General features: G+C 47.6%; 5 protein-coding genes across 5 annotated transcripts; 2 read left to right on the top strand and 3 right to left on the bottom strand.

The window, feature by feature from the left end:
• Positions 1-1,701: 1,701 nt before the first annotated feature.
• Positions 1,702-2,451, top strand: K460DRAFT_287665 (acetoacetate decarboxylase; the record flags this gene model as incomplete). The annotated part of the gene is made up of 1 exon (XM_040928983.1): positions 1,702-2,451. One exon carries the CDS (start codon positions 1,702-1,704, stop codon positions 2,449-2,451), a length of 750 nt encoding a protein of 249 aa, XP_040785645.1.
• Positions 2,452-2,659: 208 nt separating this feature from the next.
• Positions 2,660-3,506, bottom strand: K460DRAFT_139389 (uncharacterized protein). The gene is made up of 2 exons (XM_040926731.1): positions 3,061-3,506; positions 2,660-2,995 (listed from the first exon to the last, which is right to left on the bottom strand). Exons 1-2 carry the CDS (start codon positions 3,374-3,376, stop codon positions 2,868-2,870), a joined length of 444 nt encoding a protein of 147 aa, XP_040785644.1. The 5' UTR covers positions 3,377-3,506; the 3' UTR covers positions 2,660-2,867.
• K460DRAFT_139381 (uncharacterized protein) lies at positions 3,416-3,934 on the bottom strand. The gene has a single exon (XM_040926730.1). The coding sequence runs from the start codon at positions 3,868-3,870 to the stop codon at positions 3,505-3,507; it is 366 nt and encodes a 121-aa protein (XP_040785643.1). The 5' UTR covers positions 3,871-3,934; the 3' UTR covers positions 3,416-3,504.
• Positions 3,935-8,491: 4,557 nt separating this feature from the next.
• K460DRAFT_139358 (uncharacterized protein) lies at positions 8,492-10,471 on the bottom strand. Its single transcript, XM_040926729.1, has 3 exons — positions 10,028-10,471; positions 8,849-9,978; positions 8,492-8,795 (listed from the first exon to the last, which is right to left on the bottom strand). The coding sequence occupies exons 1-3, from the start codon at positions 10,262-10,264 to the stop codon at positions 8,678-8,680; spliced, it is 1,485 nt and encodes a 494-aa protein (XP_040785642.1). The 5' UTR covers positions 10,265-10,471; the 3' UTR covers positions 8,492-8,677.
• Positions 10,472-13,044: 2,573 nt separating this feature from the next.
• K460DRAFT_418212 (uncharacterized protein) lies at positions 13,045-14,998 on the top strand. The gene is made up of 3 exons (XM_040937926.1): positions 13,045-13,496; positions 13,554-13,622; positions 13,672-14,998. The coding sequence occupies exons 1-3, from the start codon at positions 13,187-13,189 to the stop codon at positions 14,592-14,594; spliced, it is 1,302 nt and encodes a 433-aa protein (XP_040785641.1). The 5' UTR covers positions 13,045-13,186; the 3' UTR covers positions 14,595-14,998.
• Positions 14,999-16,375: the final 1,377 nt, after the last annotated feature.

The raw sequence follows: 16,375 nt of genomic DNA, 5'->3' as shown, positions 1-16,375 counted from the left end.
TACCCATTTGCGAGCCGTGGTGATGTGAAAGTCGCCTAAATGCACGACTGAGGCGCAGAAGCTGCATGTTGGCGCCGTATCTTCAAACAGCGAATGGAAACCCACGCCACTCAAGTTGATCTTCACGTTTTTCCCTGTTTCGGGCGAGGCAAAAACTGAATATTCAGCTAGTTCTCACATTGCTGACATGGTGATCAACTGTGGTTAGCGCCATCCTTCCCGGTCAAGGCCGCCCTTGAGGAGTAATACCGCAATCATGCATCTTGCCGCTGATTAGGCCACGCCGCAATAAGTTTCAGACAAGAAAACAAACTACTATATATTGCCAACACTAATCGGGTGGTCTTCGTAGGTCTAGCGCTTTTTTCGCCTTTCTTGCTTCCGAATCACAGTCACTCCCCCAATCTTAATAGGAGGCAGAACTCGTTTCCGTTTACGTACTACTTGTCCTTAACGAACAAGATCTGGCTTTCTTGCTCCAATTAATATTCGGCAGCACTCTATTCCTCTCAGATAGTGTAGCCTGTATGTATTCAAACCACTTTGATATATTGACTAGAAGTCGTAAAATTGATTGAATCTATCCTGGGTATCTTATCAGAGGTGAATTCATACTCCGTTACTCAGGAACGAGCGCGCGTACTACAGTAGTAGATTGGTTTCTGATTTCCCAAAACTAAAGCAACGTGAAATCCAAACTCTCGATACTGCATATAACTGACTGCTCAAACCCAGATTTCAGAGCGAAGGCTTACCTACAGAGCCGATATGGTAAAGACAAGCTATATCCTCGAGAAACCCAGAAACGATCTCCTTGTGCAAGACCTGCTCGCTCCAATATTTTCTCCACTCTTCCAATGACCAGAGCGTGTGTGCTTCAAAGAAATTGGTTCCGGTTCACAGCTCACGAGGGCCTCCGGAAAAGCGAATAAACGATGTCTCATTGACAACATGGCGAACCGCGAAAGTTCGGGGCCATATGCCACGGCAGAGGAGAACGAGAGTGACTATTGGTATGATGCATAGTCACGGGCTCTGGGCAGATCTCGTCATACTGAGCGTACTCATTCATGGGCTTTTGCATAGCGGCGCATATTTAATGACCTGCCATGCTGCCACTGACTCTCGATTCGTGCCTTCGATGACGAGGAGAAAGAACTGGGGAGACAGTCCAAGTGCAGGTAGCAGCATAGCTTCCTCGATCCAATTCATCATAGCTATGAGCCAGTTGCCAGTGGGAATGTGAGTCGTGTGGAGACATCGGTGCGGGCTTCTCTTTCTCTCTCTCTCTCTCTCTCTCTCTCTCTCTCTACCCACTGTTGTCACGTGATGGTTCTTGGCTGACGGATCCAATTCACATCCGTGCCCGCCGCTAGCGCACGTTTTGGCCTGCGTTGAGCCAGAGACGGGTAAGAGGCATTCTGTCATGGTTTCGGTTATTAGCGTAGCAGTCATAACCACGATAAGAGGCTCCGTTACACATTTCAGTGGGGTAGGCCAGTTTGCTGATGTGGCTAGCTCACCATTCGGATTCGCCAAACTTCCGGGATCGTCTAACCACCGTGATTGATCGATCAACCAACGCCCCCATCTAGCGCACAATGGAAGCCCGTTGCGAAGTCTATAAATTGTAGCCATGGTCCTGTTAATTGACTTGAAGCACAGTTCTACTATCGCCTCATAATCACCTCCGTCCGCATCATGGCTCCAGGCTCGCTCTCCGTCAGCAACAACCCAATTCCAGCATTCGCACCACCATATACGACGGAAACGAACGATTTCGCCGACGTCTCTTTACTCATTGTTACGTATCGCACGTCCCTCGAAGATGTAAGGAGTCTGGTTCCCGAGTTCTTGGAACTCGAGGAGGAACCTCTCGTCACGGCCATGATTGTTACGTACGAAATGAGCACTGTTGGGGCTTACAACGAGTATGTCCATCAAGTGGAGGTTGTTTACGACGGCAAGAAGTACGACTATTTCCTCTCGCTCATTCTCAACAATGAAGCTGCCATTTTCTCCGGGCGGGAGCAATTCGGCTTCCCTAAGACATTCGGAAAAGTGACATTAGAGCGGAACACAGGAACTGGCCTGCTCCTGGGCCAAGTAGAGAAGCCAGAAGGTCTTGCTGTGGCTAATTTTGGATTTGCGCCTTTGAAGAAACTTTCGGAGATGCCCAAACCGGATACACCAAAGCAGGGCTTGAACCTCCGGATCATTCCATCACCCATCGCAGGCGCTCCTGCTTCTCTGAAAGAGCTTATTCCTAGCAACTTTGAAGTCACGGGTGGCTCAGTGTGGCTTGGTCGTGGCTCCATCTCATTTCCAAACACTATGGAGCACCACCCTCTTTACCGCGTTCGAGTACTGCGGTACGAAAACTCGGTCTATATCCATAAAGCATCCGGAATCTTGCATGCCCCTACGGCTATCTTCACTGTAAAGGATTAACAAGATACAACCTCTGTAGCGTATGTACAATTGACTCCAATCTCTGAGCCCCCAATGTGCGGTGATGAGTGTGATACACTGTATAATTCGTGGTTTGTGTTCCATGTCGTTGAGCATGGTTTGGGGTGACAGCGAAGGTGTGAAAGTCGATACGCGAAGAGGCGGAGGGGTATTTGGGTGGCTCAAGAGCAAAAGATGTAGTGGCTTGCAACTAAGCTCCTTGAAGACGCTTCTGCCTTAAGCAGCGTGTCCGTCCAGACTCAGGCAGCGTGCCCACCCAGGCTCGGCAGCGTGCCAAAGCCAGGGCTGTAGACGTACGTAGTCCAGCCATTGGCCACCTCCCATTAGTATCCCATGACTTCTAGCTCGAACAGTGTACTACGAACGAGGGTACTACGAACGTGGGTATTGCGTGCTCATCGTTCCAAAACCCAGCAGCTTCTATTGGGGTGACATCGACGTTCGCCTCGGGGCGGCGTGCTGTTGTTGGCGGTTGGTTGCGTGCTGGGCAAGCCCAGGAAACGGTAGCTTTGGCGTGAAAGACCTGCTCTTCTGCTGATCAACGTTCTACGGTCCGTCCTACATGGCTGTTTTCGACCTATCGCGTACCAGGCCCCAACACAGTGCGGTGTCCTCCATGAAAGCCAAAACCGAAATCTCGGGATGCCTGGTACATCCTGATTTGTATTTTCCTTGATTCGTTTGAATGAGACCCCTTCAAAAGTTGTGTGGTCGGCTTGAAGGGCGGACGGCTCGGTTCGGAGGCTATAAAGCTCGTCGGTGTTTGCTTGGGGTGGACAGCTCTGTTCGGAGACGACGTTGGCTTGGAGAGGGCATCGCCAGCCAATTCAACAGCGCAAAGGCAGCATGTTAATCCGGCCCTCGTGCAAAGGAGGCTGGGATGGCCATTGTTGTAGTGTTGCATTGTCGAGTGCGACTGGGTGTGAGGCTGCCCGTGCTACGTCTGCTGCGTTGAGCCCGTCGTAGAAGCGGTCGAGCGTGAAGATGCCAGCAGACCGACTATTTCGGTAGGCGCACTAGTCGGCCTGGTAGCTATACGGCTTCATATGTCGCATCGTTCCGATTGGAACTGCATTTGTGTGTATGTGTGTGAGTGTGTTGTGCGGGATCGATAAGTTGAGGCATGGCCTTGGAGCCTTGGCGCTGCTCGTTCGAGTGGAGGTGAATGCGACAGCGAGCGCTAGAGTATCGGGGGATGGCGTATATGTCTTCGATACCTTTCGATTTATCTAGTAGTAGTGGGTCCAGATGCTTTCGCTGTGCATGGCTGTACCCCCGTGGTGTACGATGGGCACAAGACTTAGGGCACGGTGAGCGCCGCCCATCGGCGGACCGCCACCACAATGGCAGATCAGCGAATTGCCACCGAGGATTAGCAGATCTCCACCAATACAACATAAAAGTTTAGGATAATCATTTTGGGTAACTCGTATAATAATGGCGCATCTTTTGACTCCAAAATCCACTATCAATATGCGTAATACTAGGAGACATGATATTCCAGGGTTAAGACCATAGGCTACAGGCCGGCGCATGGGCTGACTGGCGGAACCCCACGCAGATTAGCGGATTCTCTACCACAGATTAGCAGATCTCCACTTCCACGACATAACGGTACAGGATTAGTCGTATTGGTCAACCCATACAAGGACGGCGCATCTTTGGTATTAAAAATCCATCATAAATATGCGCAATGTTGGCAGATATAAAGGTCAGGGCATAGGGAAGCGTAGATATGAGGCATCATCCCTCACAGATAAAGCAGATCTTAACAACCACGACGTATAAGCAGCGAGATTTAGTACCAGTCGATTCATATAAGAGGGGCGCATTTTGGCTGCAATATCCAGGAAAGATTTACGTGGGCTGTGGACATGTGCATGTAGACATGCGCAGGTCTGTCACGTGCATGCAGTTCTGCGTGAGGCTCTGATATGGGCCAACCGGCGATTCGCAGATCCTTATTCTCACTGTATAAGACTAGGGCATTTATAGGCAGAGTACAGCACATCCTCGTCCTCGGTTCAGATATACACAGATCCGACTAGATTCTATGGGATGCGTGGAGAGCCGATGATCTAAAGAGTCTACGGGTGATGGGTGTGTTGCGACGCTGGCCCCCACTCTGATGCCCAGGTGCTGCTCAGGTGCTGCCTCAACACCAAGGCTCTTGTTGGCGGAGACACCCTCACCGCAACCCACCCCCAACTCGCTCAGTCCTGTGTTATGCAATAGACAGCAAACCTAGAAGTTATGTGGACAGCAGCCCTGCATGCTGGGCACTGTACGACTGCGTCAACTGACCACACTCTGCTCCCACTCCCACCTATGACGCAAAATTACAAGGGCATTGACGGCGGTGTGTGCTGGGGCAGATGAAGGCCCCACGGTTGGCTACGGAGTTCTTTTTTTGGGGCCTCGAGACTCGAAACAATCTAGCATACCCTGCCGTCGTTCAACCACATCACTCTCGCAGTGAAGTCGCCCTCCTTTCCACGTCGCTTCTCGACGGCATCTCCCCTTTTCGAAGACCCGAAATTCGAATAGAAGCATCTTACCTAGTGGCACTACGTGCAAGGAGAGAGCATACAGGAAAGGCGAGACGGGCATCATCACCCACCATGACGGGCGGCAACGACGACACACCTCATGGCCATTATACGGCGGGCACCTATATATGGGCCGCTTAGCCCTCCCTGCTCGGAGACATGGATGACAATAGTGGGGAGGAGGAACACGACGGCCGTAGCATCGGTGGATAGAGCAAATATGGTAGAGCCAGTCAGGAGAGCGACTACCACCTCATGGCAGATCGAAATGCTTCTTCCGTCACTTGACAGCACACCCGCTCCTGTGCGTCAGTTGGTTTCGCCATCTTCGTTGAGCGTTACTCTGTCCGCTCGCTTTGCTCTTACGCCAGCTCTCCTTCCATCCTCTGAGCGAGCGACGAGTAAATGTACACAGGAATGTATTAACCCCGCTCCATCATCGATGCCGTGGATGATGTATCATTGTCGGTACCTACCGCCATGGCTATCATGTCCTTTAACGACACACCGACCCCGCCTCTAGTTTCCGTAAGGTTGATCTAATTCGGAAGATCACAGCTCACAATTGTCACCATGGATAAGCTTGACCACGCCTATGGTTCCCAGAAGGTTGATCTGATCTGCAAGATCACACCGCACGGCACACGGCGGCCACATTAGACGAGCTGAGCCATCTCATCCTCAAGGTTACAACGCATTGCTTTGATAGCCACTATCTGCACCGGAAATGCGAGTTCGCAGCGATAGCATGCTCGTCATCAGTGATGACGACGACTAAGGCCCAGCTGTTTCTCCACCACCGCGTCACTGACCAGAGCCGCGAGAAATGGCCCAGCACGCACGCAGACAAAAAGCGGAAAACGATGGCTTCGGCAGCCTACGAACCGGACTGTAGCGCACATCATACTCCACTACGCAGACGCTCCATAATCAACATGACCGCCCCCGGCTCGTCATGGTCACAACGATTGCCATTCTCCTCGTCAAGCATACGGTTCCTCCGCAATGTACGACCTGTAGCTTTCTAAGAACACACCCGAGATCTGTCTGACTAGTAGCTCCAACAACGCCATGGAGGGCTTTTATTGTTCCGCCGCTTATATACTGCGTTGATATAACAGCTTAAGCGCGAGCAGCCAACCGGACTATTGCAGTGAGAGTTTTCATGGAATCGAATCTGGACCGAACGGAAGATCACTGCTTTACTTGTGTCTCTCGCCAGATCTAGTCCTAGTTCGACTTTGAGTAGCACCACTACGTTTTCACCATCGTTGTTACCGTCGTTGTCACCGTCGTCAATCCTAGCAAGCGCACTATACCTGCTTCTTCTCTAACACGAGCAAGTGCAATCGCAAAGACAAACCCCTACCGGGACCTTGGTATGATATATTTACGCTTATCAAATTCAACTTCTACCTTTCTCGCACGTAGCTTCTGTACGGCGCTGCGCCTCCACGTGCTTCATCAGGTGAGTAGGTGTCAGCGGAGCTACCATGGTTCATCTTTCAGCACTCTTATCAGCATGTCCTCTCCCGACTCCAGTCTCTCCTACTAGCATGTTCGCTCCACGACTCCAGTCTCACTTCACCCAGCCGTGTATTTTTCTCTTGAATGCCGGCTGCTTAAGGACTGGTCATTTCTGGATCCTGGCTGCAGGCAGTTTGGGTATGATAGGAAGGCCTTGAAGTCAGCCGGCACGTCATTGTATACGCTCGGTCTGCAGATCAACGTTGTTAAGCTGCGAGTGTCAAGAGATGCGGATACTCAGATCACAGGATTTTCGTGCAACACCGCTTTTGCGATTTGCAGAGAGCTCTCCGAACTTCACAACTTTCTCTTCTCTCTCCCCCGTGCCGAACGACCCCGGGGTAGAAGCTGTACATTTTGCTTAGCAGCATTGAGAAGTGGGTTGAGCATCACCTCAGAGCTTGGATCGCGTTGCATCTTAACGATCCGAATGAAGGAGCAGCGCTCTCTGAGCACATCCGGATCACCTTTGATTCTTTGACAAATCCCTTTGTTAGAAGCTGCGAGGGTTCAGCAAAGATGAACAGCGCAACACCCTCATCGGCTCGTCGAGTACCTATAAGGCAGGTAACAGAACCGAAGCGACTCTGTTCCTCGCACTTCATCATGACATCTGCTTGCTCCCCTGTACCTTTTATTTACTCTATTATCTCACCCTTTTCCTCTCTGCAAACTGTTGAAACGCTACTCGTTCATTACATGAACTTTCGCAAACCGTTAGAGCTGCTGTCCTCGTCCATCGCATGAACTTTCGCAAACTGGCAGATCGCTACACCTCCACCGCAACATGGCATGCGACAATGATCGCTTACTATGCGGCCAGTTGACTGATTGATTGTATCTCTAGTCGACCGGCGCCAACTAGTTCTAAAATATCCTCTTCCTTTGTAAACCATTCTGAGCCGCTTGCGGCACGACAACACAGCTCTATCTACTCTCTCATACTAGTCTAAGTGTACAACGGCATGTAAGCCTTAACTTCGAACGACTCAACGTTAAACGCGTTTGCATAGAATTCGCTTACTAGTCACTCGCACTTCGGCTTGGAAATGTGCTCCTGCGATTGGAAGTTGAGCGTGACGTGTTGTAGACTCTTGAACCCGTACCTCTTAGTCGCGAGATTGCTCAAGAAGCGTTAGTCCCTTGGTTGACTGTCCTGACCGCACGCCGGCCAGCGAGACTCGTAGTTGACCTCGAAAGTTATGCTATTAATCCATCGATTGACACATCGGAGCGGGTTCTTCCACGCGTGCTCGCGACGAGTGAGGGCAAAGGTGTTGCTCTGAATAAATTGCTGCTAGAAATTTGGGATTTTGCAGACGCTGTCCATGTACAACAGGCTGCGGTTCTCAAGCCTGCTGAGCGTATCACACGCGATCGGGGCGCCTAAATTCAAGCAACTGTTGAGGATTATGACCAGTAGTCGGGAGAGGAGGAGAGCGCCCGCCCTCTTGATCCGGAGAGTTTTGCCGTGCTTACTTCGGTCGGCGGTCCTATGTGCATAGCTCATCAGGCAGTATTCGTTTAGACATGTGGATTGCACTTAGGGCCCGAGAGAAGGTGGACTTCAGCTGGGCGGACAGTTTTATTAAAAAGCTTCATAGCGCCATCGCCGAAACAACAAGCCCAATTTAGCAAGCAAACTTGGCAACAGCTAACTGTACCTCCTGTTGCCCGAGGCGTCGGGAGATAGACATCTTTGCTTTCTTGCGCTTGGCTCGTCCTCGTCCTCGTCCTCGCCCTCGTCCTCGTCCTCATTCTCGTTGATGAATGCTTCTGAAAATAATCTTCCTTTCTTCACGCATTCCAAAGGAAACCAACCGTATCTATCATCGCCAATGATGTGCCCGTAAATCATCCCATCCCAACGCCTGATGTGCTCACAAACTTCCGTGCCAGCTTCAAGGGAAAAGCGATGACGACTCCGACCCGTTGAGGCAACGCTTCGAACAACCCGATGCGTCTGGACATGGTATGATATGGCTCGTCTCACCCAAACAGGAAAGTGACATTCGAAAAGAATAATAGCCCCAGGCGGTGCGTGGAGGAGTCTCAGGTAATCTCCCATCGACATCAGCTTGCGTTTGTAACCCACGGCCAGGCTCCCTCTATAGAAGTGCAAATCGATGTTACTGATGATTCTGGGCTGTCCCATTCGGCGAAATTGCTCGTCTGGGTCGCCAGAAAGATACGCAGCTGTAGCTTGCCCTTGCGGGTCTTTCAACAGGGTTTCGAGACAGCTCAGAGCTTGTTGTTTCGTTCTTAGCAGGGGCGGCGCCGAATCAGTATCCTGAACATACAAACTCATGATCTGGACCCAATCTTGATGATATGGAAATATATCGTGATGCGTTCTCGCGTACGTCATGCGTAGGAGCCTTTCTGGCTTAACTGGGGTCCAAATGGATGGTTCCTCGAAATTGCTACCCTGGAACGAACGGTACTGTGTCCGATTGGCCGACTTCCGCGCAAGATGCTTGACGAAGTCGTTGATAGCCGTACGGTCTTCCTCCACCGTACTGGGGTAAGCCACTGCCGACGCACGGCTCCTAATCGTACCAACTTCCTCGACCACATACACCATAGGGTCATTTTTGGAAAGAAAATTCTCCGTCGCTTTCCTGTGAAAGCAACGCGATCCCCTTTGGTTCCTCAGCATACAATGCGAAGATACGGATGCTGAAGTACCCCTCCAGGCAAGCAAATGTTGCTTATCTCTTCCGTTGAGAGGCTCAGACGAGTGTCCAACATGCCATGAACCTTGCGTTACGCCGAACTTCTCGAGGTTGGGAAGATATTCATGGAAGTGGGCAATCATTTCACGCCAGCTTCTGTTGAGGTGAATGGCCGTAGATTTCGTAAAAGGTTCCACCCTCATCGAATTTCTGCTATCTCCCAAGGACGTCGAGGTAATGTCTTTGAAAGTCCGCTCAAAGCGTCGATTTTCCTCAATACTCACCTGCCCGCCGTATGTATCGTCGCTTTGAACGACCAATTGGACTAGTGGGCAGCTGTCGAGATATAGTTCTTTCAGTGTTTCTTTATGGGAAACAATCCAGTCGACATGTCCATGTGAGCCCAAGATAAAGTTGCCCAGGGTGAGAGACTTGAGTCCAGGCATGCGCCACTTCGTTGGAAGGAACGTCACTAGACCTGGATTATTCACCGAACAGTGTAGGGTGAGTTGGGTCAACACCAAAGGCAACAACACTAGCATCGAGGATGGAGAGTCGGCTTGTCTCAAGGAAGGATTCAAACCCAAAGCCTTAATGATGAGTCGATATGATCTTCTGTCTTGACACATGGGCACTTCGACCTGGAGCGCAGTATGCTTCAGCGCAGGGAAGTGATCAATGTCCGCAAGAACTGGCAATCGCTTGGGTGCGAGCGTGGGCCAGCAGACACCTGGCAGCCGAATTACGATTGACACCTACTGGGTTAGGGCATGAGGCGTGAAACAAGTGTTGTTCAATAGTTACCTTACGGACAAATCTCCTGGCATCTTCATCATCCTTCACTTTGGAAAATGCCGATCGACTTTGGGTAGAAGTGGTCAGAGTCAAGGTATGGAGTAGAGGTTCAATTCCGGCGCGAGCAAATCTCCTGCAGGCCAGGCGACTATTCTTGAGGTCCTTGGGAGGGAGGAAGCTCATCCAATGAAGTAGGATCTCATCTGGAAAATATGGCAGAAGGTTGGGCTTGGTTGAAGAGGTCATTGTTGAAGAAGGTATACGAAGACAATTATGGCTTGTGTAGAATATCAGGCTGCAGTTCTCGTATAAAATAAATATGGAGATCGATGCCTTAGAATCTTGTACTGTGTTTCAACAAAGGCTTTATACAACAAGTTTTACATCAATCTTGCAAAACCATTTGATACAAGGGCTTTCGTGTTTCGCTATGCGTATACAAGACGAACGACGTAATCCGTCACGATTTTTTGCATCGTCAAAATGTCTCCGGACGTTCATACCGTCTATGGCTTAGCTTCGGCTGCAGAGGTGTGGCCATAAATATGCGGGGGCGAAGCGAGGCGAGCGGATCCCTAAATGCCAAGCCAGACCCCAGAAACTAGAAGAGATCGATCGACATGGGTATCCCTGAAGAATCCGTATCGGCAATCCCGAGCGTTCCCCGCGTTAGCAGTTTCCGATTAGAAGGAACTCGCGATGTTCCCCTGTTACCCACGGCACTATACCCTAAAACACGCTCCTCCGTACCCAGTTACAGTCATTAGCGAAAGAGACAGGGATCGCGCTTCCTCGGGGTATCATACGAGTCGATACGAGTCGATGTCCACGTTAAACCTCGATCTCAACAGTATAGTCATGGATGTGGGCTTAATCAAAGTTTGGATCAGCATCTACCGGCACCACAAGTAACCGTCCGTTAGCGGTCCCAGCCGACAGGTGCTAAAGAGGTTACTACCCACCCGCCTTGGAGCGTCGCACTCGCTCGAGTGGAAAGCATGCTGAGTGCAGCGCTTGGCTCGAAGCCAAGCATGCCCGACGTCGGGTTGCCAAATCCAGCTTAGCTTCAATCTGCAACGTTACTGTGTAGACGTGTACGCGAGCTTGCCACGACGACAAAAAAGATAGCTCCATACATCATCGATGCTCAATGAAATTATCTCCAAGTCTCATCTGCCAGAATACCGGTTCTTTGCGAAGTAGAGATGTTTTGTAATATAGTGTCTCCGCATGCGGACGTAATTAAAACAGCGTGCCGTTCTCAAGATGAAGAAGATTCTACAGAAGACTGGAGTTCTGCAACTTATGCAATGCTCAGCACGTCTAATGTTCATGTATTGCAATCTTAGCCCGCGCCTTGAGCCAACACATCCAGGTCTGGGTTCAAAGGCCCGTGAGCCGATATCTCATGATGGAGACCATCTGCTGTTACGATACCTAGTATCTGGTGGGCCTCAAGAAAATATTGTTTTGAAAAGCGGGGGGAGCCTTTGGCACTCACGCTACCAGTTCCATATCACATGGCTCCGGCCTACCTGATGACGTCCCAATGTTGATTTCGGATCCGGGAGGCAGATCGGCAAATACTGTATACTCTAGACGTGGAGCTATGCCATATCTCTCCTGTGCATTCTAATCCTGTTCCAAGCGAGAGCATGCGGCATCAAAGAAACCTGATCGATTCCTACATCGATTCGGTACACCGATCTCCCCACCAATACAGAGGAGTGATGCATATGCGGATGATGGTCATACTACGCAGTCTATCGATCGGGCTTCAACAATAGCGTGTTGGGATTCCTGCACGGTGTCCGTTCAATGCAAGCTGCATACAGTGATTGTTCCGCTTCACATTCCTGCCGGAAGTTCGGTAAGGTTATTGGTTAGAAGCTTTGATTGATAACGTCGAATGCCTGATAGTCGCACATGACAGATGACTGTCAGCTGCATCGGCCTAATGAGACACGGGCTCGGGATAACTCTTGACAACATGCGCCTGGGTGCTTATCAGCCGATGCTTCACAAAGGTGGGGAATAATGCACTAGTTACAAGTCTGGCGCTGTTACGTGGCTAGAATCAGTTCCATGGTTCTACGACCAGGTTTTGCGTCACGGTACCGTACCATTCATTTTGTTGCAATACCGCTTTTACGATTTGCAGAGAGCTTCCGAGCTTTACAACTTATTCTTCTCTACAAGTCTGGCATGCTCTTGGCATTGGCTGCGTACCCAAAGGGCAGAACGGAATAGCTCCTAAAGTGTGTATCGCACCAGAATCTATATCTAGCCAAATGCAACTCAAGGGTATAATCGGCATACACTCTATTTCGGTAATCGTCACCTGAGTGAAGGTTAGCAATACCCTAAATTGTCAACTATTGGATCTAGACTGTTTACCATAAATCAAGCTGAGTGCATAAACACCCTGCAACGGAAACTTTGCAGGGTTTGAAGAAGATGGCAAGAAGCGAGAACTAGTTCAGCCAATTAAAGGTGTGTCTTGCACTCGCCTTGTTGTTATGTCGTCTTTCAAGGCCCCCTGCAACGTTGCAAATTTTAGTGTAAACCGACATGCAGCACAGTCACACAGCTGTTTGACAAATCAATCTGCGCGGAGCTCAAATTATAGCTAGTGAGTGATATGTAGGTCCTTGCAAAACGCAATGTGAAGCAATATCCTTACAGCGTGATTCTTTGAAGTGCGCCGTGAGAACCAAAAAGACCGACATATTGCCGCAATAGTAGAACGCCACCGTTGCACCGGGTAGTAATATTTTAGTTGAGCAGCTGCACGAGCGGGTACAATCGATGGTCCCACTAAGCGCTAATCGCGGCCCCTGATCCTAGCCATGTGAGGCGAGTTTCAGACTAAAGACGCCAGACCTTCGTGCATGCATCTGTCGTGGGGGGATTTTGGCCGTCGGCCATGTCTGATGGGGCGTTTTGGGGACGGTTAGATGCCGAAAATCATGATACAGCGACTATGATTATGAATGACGCCGTACACATGCACGATATGCGTTTCGCTGGCTACTTTGCTTTTGCACGTCATCAGGTTGCCCGAAATACCCAGAGTTTGTGTACTATAGGACTGCGCTGGAGGAGGTACAAACTCACAAGGCATCATTGAAGAAATCCAAATTCACTCAACTCGCTGCTTTATACTCAATGACGCGAAATCCAAGCCAATTTTCTGGTAGGCGTTCACGAACGTCTACTGTAAGTGTCCCTCCTTCGATCTCGCAGCAAGCGTCGCCTTTCTCTTCACAGGAGTCAGCTACCTCTGCTGTTCCGGAAACACCAATCCCATATTCAGGTACTTCTCAATTCACTGCTTCTCAAGCATCTCGATCCTCATCCCAAGTGTCGGGCAATCTCTCAGCCTCTGAACCACCGAGACAAAAGACCGACCATGCGCACCTCCTGGAAATGTTGCCGCAAATGCGTCGACAGTATCATGGAAACGGTCTATGGAACTGTAAGAGACCCTCCACAATTAGCTCCCATGAAGACGCTAGGTTAACGCGATGTGTAGGCAAGTGTTCCGATAAGCAAAATCCGATGGACCAACTCTGGCCACATGCCAGGAAGGCAGGCGGATCTTGTAAGTTCAGCAACTCGCTGTGTATGCGCACATATACTAAATCTCGTAGACTTCAAATGCGCAAAGCACTTCCAGGAAGGCTGTGATTTCTCGCTTGAGTCAACCGGCAAGGAGTGGTATGAGGAAAAGTTCAATGCCGAAATTCTCGACGGCACTTTCTTCAAGCAAGTCAATGGGGTAGCAGCGCCTAACAGAAAGCGGTTCATTACGAATGAGTCTCGTGTTCTCTTAGATCCATCTTTTCATATGTCTGTAGGAGATGACGATACTTTGCGCACGCCGAAGAGAGTGAAAGGAGCGGCAGTTTCCGCAGCAGAAGAATTGAGAGAGCCAGGAATAGATATAGGAGAGACCAGGGTGCCTTTCCCAGCACAATTAGGAGCATCTCCGGCCAGCGCTAGCAAGAAGAGCGGCAGGAAAAACGCCACAGGTGGAGGTGGCAAGTACTATGCGGTAAGGAATGGTCCTCGACCAGGAATCTACAGAACTTGGGAATTGGCGAAGGTGAATATCGAAGGAGTCAGTGGTATAGAGCAGAGTTCCTTCAAGACTGAAGACCAGGCCAGGGCTTACCTAGCGGAGAGGGCTGTGCTACCCCGTGGGAGCGCAACATCTTCCGTGCACTCGCAGCTAGCCAAGACATTTCTTGAGGAAGCCGTGAAGGCAGTGAGCACGCTTGCAGCGCAAGACCTATCCAACAGCGTTTTAGATACCCTCAAGGAAGGCGATATTGTGGTCTCTCAAGAGCAGCGAGAGGCCTTGAGCGCTACGACTCTCAAGCACACCGAGGCCTTTGAGAAGGTTAAGAAAGGGTTTGAGGAGGCGAAGTCGAGTTTGAGGGTAAAAGAAGAACAGGTTTTGGAGCTTGAGCACCAAGCTGAGAAACTGAAGGAGAGCCTTGCAAAAAGCGAGCGCTTAGTGGTTGAACTTTGGGAACAGACCTTGGCCATGGACCGCCCCAGCGTCGATTAAATGCCTCGAAGGGGCAACAGACGCTCCGGCCTTGTGTGTATTCTGCTTCCTCTCTTGTCTCCTTAATCACTGTCCTTAATGCGCAATCCTGTCTTCGCACAAGCTTTATCCTGCCTTTTGTGTCGCAATGTTTGGTTAGGGGGAAACGTTGTTCGGGTGGTTGGGTAGCCTTATTTCAGAGCACAATCAACGGTGTCATGACCATGAGAGTATGCCATAGTGCATTACCATAGTGCAATGCTGGGCTAAGGGCTCAATCACGTCGCTGTTTGAAATGAGGTTCTATTATTTCGTAGGCTACTGTAGAGGAGTGGTGGCTACGTGGCCCTCGGTAATTTAGTCAAGCCCCCTACCCCGCCTTTTCATCACCGCTTGACATCGACCCAAGGGTCAGCATCTGCCGGTTTGCGACAGGTGAATACTTATACTTACAAGAATCCGTAATGTAACACTAGCAACTCACTAGATATTTCAGAGAATTATACTCCCTAAGCCACCGATCTTGTGATGATGTAAATAACTGTATTGAACAAAGTTAAGCCAGTAGCTTACTTAGCATTTAGCAAGGTACTAAGGTAGAACAGCCAATAAACTGCAGCAGCCGATAAACTACTTTAATATTAAAACAAACTTAATATATTATTTTTAAACTATAATATATTAACTACTAATAATTTAATTTTAAATATAATTGCAGTAATTAATTTATAAAATTTAAAAAAATAATTTTTATACTACGCAGCTGCAAAAATATTTAATATTAATTAAATTACTTTAGCATATTAGTATTAAAAGAAAATATAATTAAATACAATTTTTTTTAATAATATATATATTTTAATTTATAATAGGAATTAGAATTTATATAGTTATTATAGCTTAGGCTTTAGCCTAAGCTCTAGTATTTGCGGACTAAAGACTTTAGCAAACTTTAATAATAAACTTTTATAATATATTACACAGGCGAGTTAGTCGCCCGGTTAAATTAGTTATAATACTAAAATTTTACTAAAATTAGTACTATGTACAATAGTACAGCACTGTAAAAAACTATAGTAGTAAATTATAATAAGCTAATTTATTTAAAAACTATTTTTATTTTTTATTTGTATATTTGCGCGTTATACCTAGCTTTATTATAATATTTATAGTGCTTTTAAAAAGGCTTACCTACTTTAGTATATACTTGCTTTTTTATTTTTTTTTATTATTACGCGCTTTAAACTTTTTTAAAATTATTAATTAAAAATTATTTTTTATTATAAAAGTTTTTTTTTTTTATATTTACTTTTTTTTATATAATTTTTATTATATAGTAGCTTTATTAGCTATTTAAAATTTAGTAATTTTTTTTTGTATTAATACAAGCTTATGCGCAACTATAGCTGCACTTTTTAAAATTTTTTTAAAAATTTTAATTATTAAAATAAAAAAACTATTTAAGTGCTTTTAAATTTTTATTTTAATTAGTATTAATTAAAATTTAAATTTTAAAATATTGCTTAGTATTTTTAACTTTTAGGAACTATTTTTAATAGTAAGTAGTAGTAAAATACATAATTAAATATTAAGTTTTAATATTATAGTTTTAAAGTTAAAAAAAACTAAACTAGTACTTTTAAAGCTACTTAAAATATTACTTTTTATAATAATAGTATTAAAAGCTAGTTTAAAGCACAGTAAAAACTTAATTTTAGTAATATAATTAATACTATTATATATTAGCTTTTTAGCTTAGCACTTATATACTTTTTTTAAAAGTATAAAATAATTTATATTAA

This window comes from Cucurbitaria berberidis, assembly GCF_010015615.1.
Source record: "Cucurbitaria berberidis CBS 394.84 unplaced genomic scaffold K460scaffold_4, whole genome shotgun sequence".
NCBI classification, from domain to species: domain Eukaryota; kingdom Fungi; phylum Ascomycota; class Dothideomycetes; order Pleosporales; family Cucurbitariaceae; genus Cucurbitaria; species Cucurbitaria berberidis.
Note: the sequence above shows the minus strand (reverse complement) of the source record. Positions and strands in the feature narration are given on the sequence as shown.

Bases quoted from the DNA above. Each gene is read 5' to 3' on its own strand.
- K460DRAFT_139358 (XM_040926729.1), bottom strand. From the start codon at position 10,264: ATGACCTCTTCAACCAAGCCCAACCTTCTGCCATATTTTCCAGATGAG. The intron at 9,979-10,027 runs GTAACTATTGAA...CTAACCCAGTAG, and splicing joins CCAGGAGATTTGTCCGTAAG to GTGTCAATCGTAATTCGGCT. The intron at 8,796-8,848 runs GTATGTTCAGGA...CGAAACAACAAG, and splicing joins TGGGTCCAGATCATGAGTTT to CTCTGAGCTGTCTCGAAACC.
- K460DRAFT_139381 (XM_040926730.1), bottom strand. From the start codon at position 3,870: ATGTTGTATTGGTGGAGATCTGCTAATCCTCGGTGGCAATTCGCTGAT.
- K460DRAFT_418212 (XM_040937926.1), top strand. From the start codon at position 13,187: ATGACGCGAAATCCAAGCCAATTTTCTGGTAGGCGTTCACGAACGTCT. The intron at 13,497-13,553 runs GTAAGAGACCCT...CGCGATGTGTAG, and splicing joins TGGAAACGGTCTATGGAACT to GCAAGTGTTCCGATAAGCAA. The intron at 13,623-13,671 runs GTAAGTTCAGCA...TAAATCTCGTAG, and splicing joins CAGGAAGGCAGGCGGATCTT to ACTTCAAATGCGCAAAGCAC.
- K460DRAFT_139389 (XM_040926731.1), bottom strand. From the start codon at position 3,376: ATGCAACACTACAACAATGGCCATCCCAGCCTCCTTTGCACGAGGGCC. The intron at 2,996-3,060 runs GTACGCGATAGG...GCAGAAGAGCAG, and splicing joins CCGCACTGTGTTGGGGCCTG to GTCTTTCACGCCAAAGCTAC.